The sequence below is a fragment of the Pristiophorus japonicus genome, chromosome 3, assembly GCF_044704955.1.
Source record: "Pristiophorus japonicus isolate sPriJap1 chromosome 3, sPriJap1.hap1, whole genome shotgun sequence".
Classification (NCBI taxonomy): domain Eukaryota; kingdom Metazoa; phylum Chordata; class Chondrichthyes; family Pristiophoridae; genus Pristiophorus; species Pristiophorus japonicus.
The window spans coordinates 1,425,853-1,431,891 of NC_091979.1; the positions used below are offsets into that span (position 1 = coordinate 1,425,853).

The window sequence follows — 6,039 nt, forward strand, 5'->3', positions numbered from 1 at the left end:
GGGGGAGGAGGGGGGAGGGGAAGGGTGTGTGGGGGGGAAGGGTGTGTGTGGGGGGGAGGGTGTGTGGGGGGGAGGGGTGTGGGGGGGGGAGTAGGGTGTGTGGGGTGGGGGGGGTGGAGGGGAGGGTGTGTGGAGGGGAGCGGGAGGGAGGGGTGTGGGGGGGGGAGGGTGTGTGTGGGGGAGGGGTGTGGAGGGGAGTGGGGGGGAGGGGTGTGTGGGGGGGGAGGGTGTGTGGGGGGGGGGGTGAGGGGGTGTGTGGGGTGGGGGGTGAGGGGGTGTGGGGTGGGGTGAGGAGGTGTGTGGAGGGGAGCGGGAGGGGTGTGGGGGGGGGAGTAGGGTGTGTGGGGGGGAGGGTGTGTGGGGGGGGAGTAGGGTGTGTGGGGGGAGGGTGTGTGGGGGGGGAGAGTGTGTGGGGGGGGGTGTGTGGGGTGAGGGGAGGGTGTGTGGGGGGGGAGTAGGGTGTGTGGGGGGGGGAGTAGGGTGTGTGGGGGGGAGAGTGTGTGGGGGGTGTGGGGGGGGAGAGTGTGTGGGGGGGGGGGAGGGGTGTGGGGGGGGAGGGTTGTGGGGGGAGTAGGGTGTGTGTGGGGGGGGGGGGTGAGGAGGGGTGTGTGGGGGGGGAGAGTGTGTGGGGGGTGTGGGGGGGGGGAGGGGTGTGTGGGGGGGAGAGTGTGTGGGGGGGGGGGAAGAGTGTGTGGGGGGGGGGAGGGTGTGTGGGGGGGGGGGAGAGTGTGTGGGGGGGGGGGGAGTAGGGTGGAGGTGCTGTGTCGGGACGTACGAAGGATTAATGGCTCCGATTGCCCCCCAGGTGGATTTCACGTCCTGTGGGGGGCTGTTCTGTGCCCTCGGGATCGGCCTCTTTGTCTCGGGGATCGTGGTCACCATCGTTCTCTCCTTCAAATATGTAAGTAAAGCTCGACATTCCTGGCAACACAGTGAGAACCGGAATTTGAGGAATTGTATGGGGGGGGAGGAAGGGTGTGCCGGGAGGGGGGGGAGGGGCGGGAAGAGGGAGGGGTGGGGAGAAAGGGAGGGTGTGCAGGGGGGGAGAGGGAGGGAGGGTGTGCCGCGGAGTGGGGGGGCGGAGGGGAGGGGAGAGGGAGGGTGTGCGGGGGGGAGAGGGAGGGAGGGAGGGTGTGTGTGGGGGGGGGGAGAGGGAGGGAGGGTGTGTGGGGGGGGGGAGGGGTGGGGGGGTGTGTGGGGGAAAGAGGGGTGTGTGTGGGGGGAGGGAGTGTGGTGGGGGGTAGAGGGAGTGTGGGGGGAAAGGGGGGTGTGTGTGGGGGGAGGGAGTGTGGTGGGGGGGGAGTGGAGGGGAGAGGGAGTGTGGGGGGGGGGAGAGGGAGTGTGGGGGGGGGTGGGAGAGAGAGACCAGTGTTTAATGGAGGGTGCTGATGTACAAAGCCAGTGTGTGATCCCAGGATGCACCTACCCCACCCTCCATACCCAGGCACCTCCCGTGGAAGAGGAGGACCGAGTTGGACATGAATCCACCTTTTTATTTCAGTTATAGCCCGCCCCTCACTGCCCCTGGGAAGGTGGTGAGCCGCCTTGAACCGCTGCAGTCCGTGTGGTGAAGGTGCTCCCACAGAGCTGTTAGGGAGGGAGTTCCAGGATTGTGACCCAGCGACGATGAAGGAATGGCGATATATTTCCCAGTCGGGATGCTGTGTGACTGGGAGGGGAATGTGGAGGGGGTGGTGTTCCCAGGTGCCTGCTGCCCTTGTCCTTCTAGAGGGGGTTGGACTGCTTTCTTGCCCTTTTTTGTCTCGATGCTTTAAACGTCAGATTACCCACAAACTCAGCTGTAGTAATGGCAGGATCAGGTCTTTATTTAAAACTTCATACCACACAAAGACCAGTAGGAAAGTTACTGAGACATACACTTCACAAACCCAGTGCATGCTGCCTGCTCTCGTGACACACCTTCCCTTTCCAGTGTGTGCTGCTAAAACCGTGTTCACTCACATCTCGTATACCAAATCAGGTCTTTGAACTCTATATTCCATGCACACTATCAATAAATCATGGTACAGGTTGAACCTCCCATATCCAGAACTCCCTTATCCAGAACCACCCCTCGTCCAGAACCATTCCCGGCCACCAGGTGGCGCATGCGCAGAACTCCGACATGAACAAATCAAAGTCCTTCTTTGCTGCCGACTCCCGCGATCGCTGGCCTGACCCCACGATCCACCGTCCCGTCCCCCCGATCTCTCTGCCGCACACCCAGCCCCAAGCCAGCCAGCTCCAATATCCCCAGCTCAGTACCTGTACCGTCCAATTTAACGTGACCATCCCTCATCCAGAAAAATCCCGTATCCAGAACAGGTCAGGTCCCGAGGGTTCCGGATAAGGAAGGTTCAAACTGTACATCAAAAGTACACACAAATACTGACAGAATGACAATGCAAACTAAACACCCAGTCACTCAACCTCCTGAAATTGGTTTATTGCCACAATCTACTCTTGCCGTGCATTTTATTCCAAAAACACACAGGTGACCGAATAATTTACAATCCGTGCTGCTTGAACTTTGAACTCCGCATGTGTCATAGGAAAAAAAACATAGAAAAATAGGTGCAGGAGTAGGCCATTCGGCCCTTCTAGCCTGCACCGAAATCTCGCAGACGATGCAGGGAGCGAGGTATTCGGGTAATACGGCTTTCACAGCCACAGATCTCCATTTCTTCTCTCTCTTTCTTGCCAGGCAGTGTAATGCTACAATGTGCTGTGATATTAAGTGATCATCAAGATTTCTCCAGCTGTCATTATTATTCATCTTCCAGATATTCCTGCTCTTCAGTTATCCCAATTTCATTTTTAACTCAAAGGAATTCCACCCTGAATTTTATCCGTCCAAATCCTGTATCCTAACTTACTTTTAATGTCAGTCCCTCTGAGAGGTACCAGAACGTTTAACTCTATATTATTTCATTAAATACGGTAACCTGGGCTTTCGCTGTCGCAGGTGGGGGAGGTGCTGGGTTTGGGAGGTGCTGGCGAAGTGCGAACGCCTTAACTAATCCGATGTCTTTGTGTTCTGACAGATTCCCTGGCTGCACATGTTGTATTCAGCGATTGCAGCGATTGTATTCACTCTGGTGAGTAACGCTTCCTCCTGTCAGAGCCTCGCTCAGATCATTCTCCCTCTCCACTGTCCCATCAAACACTCCCAGGGCAGGTACAGGGGGTTAGATACAGAGTAAAGCTCCCTCTACACTGTCCCATCAAACACTCCCAGGGCAGGTACAGGGGGTTAGATACAGAGTAAAGCTCCCTCTACACTGTCCCATCAAACACTCCCAGGGCAGGTACAGGGGGTTAGATACAGAGTAAAGCTCCCTCTACACTGTCCCATCAAACACTCCCAGGGCAGGTACAGGGGGTTAGATGCAGAGTAAAGCTCCCTCTACACTGTCCCATCAAACACTCCCAGGGCAGGTACAGCACGGGGTTAGATACAGAGTAAAGCTCTGTGAACATTGAAACTGGAGGAGGCCATTTAGCCCCTTAAGCCTGTTCTGCCATTCAATGAGCGATCGTGGCTGATCTGTGACCTCACTCCATATGGACCTTTGCCCCATATCCCTTAATACCTTTTGGTTAACAAAAATCTATCAATCTCAGATTTAAAATTAACAATTGATCCAGCATCAATTGCCTTTTCCAAACCTCCGCCACCCTCTGTGTGTAGAATTGTTTCCTAATTTCACTCCTGAAAGGTCTGTAATTTTTAGACTAGACCCCCCAACCAACAGAAATCGTTTTTATCTTCCCTTTCTGTTCTCAATATTCTGAAAATTTTGACCAGATCATCCCTTAACCGTATAAATTCTGGGGAATACAACCCTGATTTGTGTAATCTCACCTCGTAACTAACCCTTGGAGTCCGGCTATCGTTGTGATAAACCCACGCTGCACTCCTCCCAGGCCAATATATCCTCCCTAAGCTGTGGTACGCAGACTGCTCTCAGTGCTCCAGATGTGGGTTAACCAGGGCTTTGTACAGCTGCAGCATAACCTCTACCCCCTTGTATTCTGGTCCTCTCGATATAAAGGCCAGCATTGAGAGCTGGGCCCAGTGTGCTCCAAACCCATTCACCAACCTACATCATGCGGATTGAGAGTGCGGTCTTTGTGCCTTCTCCCACTTTCTCAAAAGGTGGGTTTGTTGGCAGTGAGTCTCGCTGTGTGCCAGCACTCAGGTCCCAGCTGTCCGCTCCAAATCTCTGCCCTTTTGGTTCCTTCCTTTCCTCATTCCCTCCCTCTCCTCCGTCCCCTACTTCCCACCCTCCTCCCCTCCCTCCCTACCTCCCCTCCTTACTTCTCCCTATCTTCCCTCCCTCATTCCTTCCTGTCCTTCCCTCCCTCGACATTCACTAACTGTCTCTGTCTCTCCCTCCCTCCCAGTTCTTGGCCTTTGACACACAGTTGATCTTGGGGAACAGACGACACTCCATCAGCCCGGAGGAGTATGTTTATGGGGCTCTGAGACTCTACACTGACATCGTGCAGATCTTCACACACCTGCTGCAGCTGTTCGGATCCCGATAGAGGCGCCGGGCACAGCTCCGGGCACAGCTCCGTGACCAGAGCATGTCTCGGTCTCCCCTCCTCTCCTCATGTAAAATAATCCTCCGCTTATCCAATTGGGAGAAACATTACTTCAACACGATCGGAATTATCGACGCAGGCCTTGTAATGGCTGGTATCCTCCGGCCACCTCCCCCCCGACCCCTCCCCCAAACCCCGGCCCCGACCCCTCCCCGGCCCCTCCCCCCGGCCCGACCCCCTCCCTCCGACCCCTCCCCGTCCCCCCTCCCCCTGGCCCCGACCCATCCCCCGGCCCCCCCACCCCGACCCTTCGCCCCGGCCCGTTGCCCCCTCCCCCCGGCCCCTCCCCCTCCCCCCGGCCCGACCCCTCCTCCAAACCCCGGCCCCGACCCCTCCCCGGCCCCTCCCCCCGACCCTTCCCCGTCCCCCCTCCCCCGACCCATCCCCCGGCCCCCCCACCCCGACCCTTCCCCCCGGCCCGTTGCCCCCTCCCCCCGGCCCCTCCCCCTCCCCCCGGCCCGCCCCGACCCCTCCTCCAAACCCCGGTCCCGACCCCTCCCCGGCCCCCTCCCCCGACCCCTCCCCCTCCCCCTGGCCCGCCCCTCCCTCCTCCCGGCCCCTCCCCCTCCCCCTCCCCCGGCCCGTCTGCCACTGCTCTCTAAAAGAAATCAATCCTTAAATGAGAACTGAAAATGCTGAAACACTCAGCGGGTCAGGCAGCGCCTGTGGAGAGAGAAACCGAGTTAATGTTTCAGGTCTGGAAGAAGTTTTTAAGCAAGTCCGAAGCTCGGGAAAAAGTCATTGAGGAAAGAACAGAAGGGAGAGGTTTATGAGTCACGGGTGAATGGGAGTCGAGGGATATGGGGAGCGGGCAGGGGAGATCAGCCATGATGGTATTAAATGGGGGAGCAGGCTCGAGGGGCCGTATGGCCGGCTCCTCCTATTTCTTATGTTTTTATGGAGGGTTAGCGACCTGAAACATTAACTAGCTCCCTCTCCACAGGCGCTGCCTGACCTGCTGGTGTTTGCAGCATCCTCTGTATTTCACAATCCAGCCCCCGCAGTACTTTGCCTTTGAGATGGAATGCATTGTTTGTCAAGCCCCAATCGCCACAGCACTGCGTCGTCATTCCGGCCCCCCCTGCGTCGTCATTCCGGCCCCCCCTGCGTCGTCATTCCGGCCCCCCCTGCGTCGTCATTCCGGCCCCCCTCCTCGCCCCTCACTCCCAGGACCCCCGGCCATGCAATGGCATCGAAGGTGGTCCCAGAGACACCTGTCACAGTGGCAAGCGCACAGCAAGGGGGGGGGAGTCCCTAGTGACCGTGGGGGGGTGGGGGAGTCCCTAGTGACCGTGGGGGGGTGGGGGAGTCCCTAGTGACCGTGGGGGGGGGGGGGGGAGTCCCTAGTGACCGTGGGGGGGGGGGGGGTCCCTAGTGACCGTGGGGGGGGGAGGGGAGAGTCCCGAGTGACCTTGGGGGATTGGGGGG

At 58.6% G+C, this 6,039-nt stretch overlaps 1 protein-coding gene across 1 annotated transcript in view; it reads left to right on the forward strand.

The window, feature by feature from the left end:
• LOC139260408 (protein lifeguard 3-like) overlaps window positions 1–4,879 on the forward strand; it is a 21,322-nt gene extending 16,443 nt beyond the window's left edge. The window contains exons 2-4 of the mRNA XM_070876980.1: window positions 806–901; window positions 3,045–3,098; window positions 4,408–4,879. Coding sequence (XP_070733081.1) covers window positions 806–901; window positions 3,045–3,098; window positions 4,408–4,551 — 294 coding nt within the window. The 3' untranslated portion in view covers window positions 4,552–4,879. The remainder of the gene's footprint in view (window positions 1–805; window positions 902–3,044; window positions 3,099–4,407) is intronic.
• The last annotated feature ends 1,160 nt before the right edge of the window (window positions 4,880–6,039 follow it).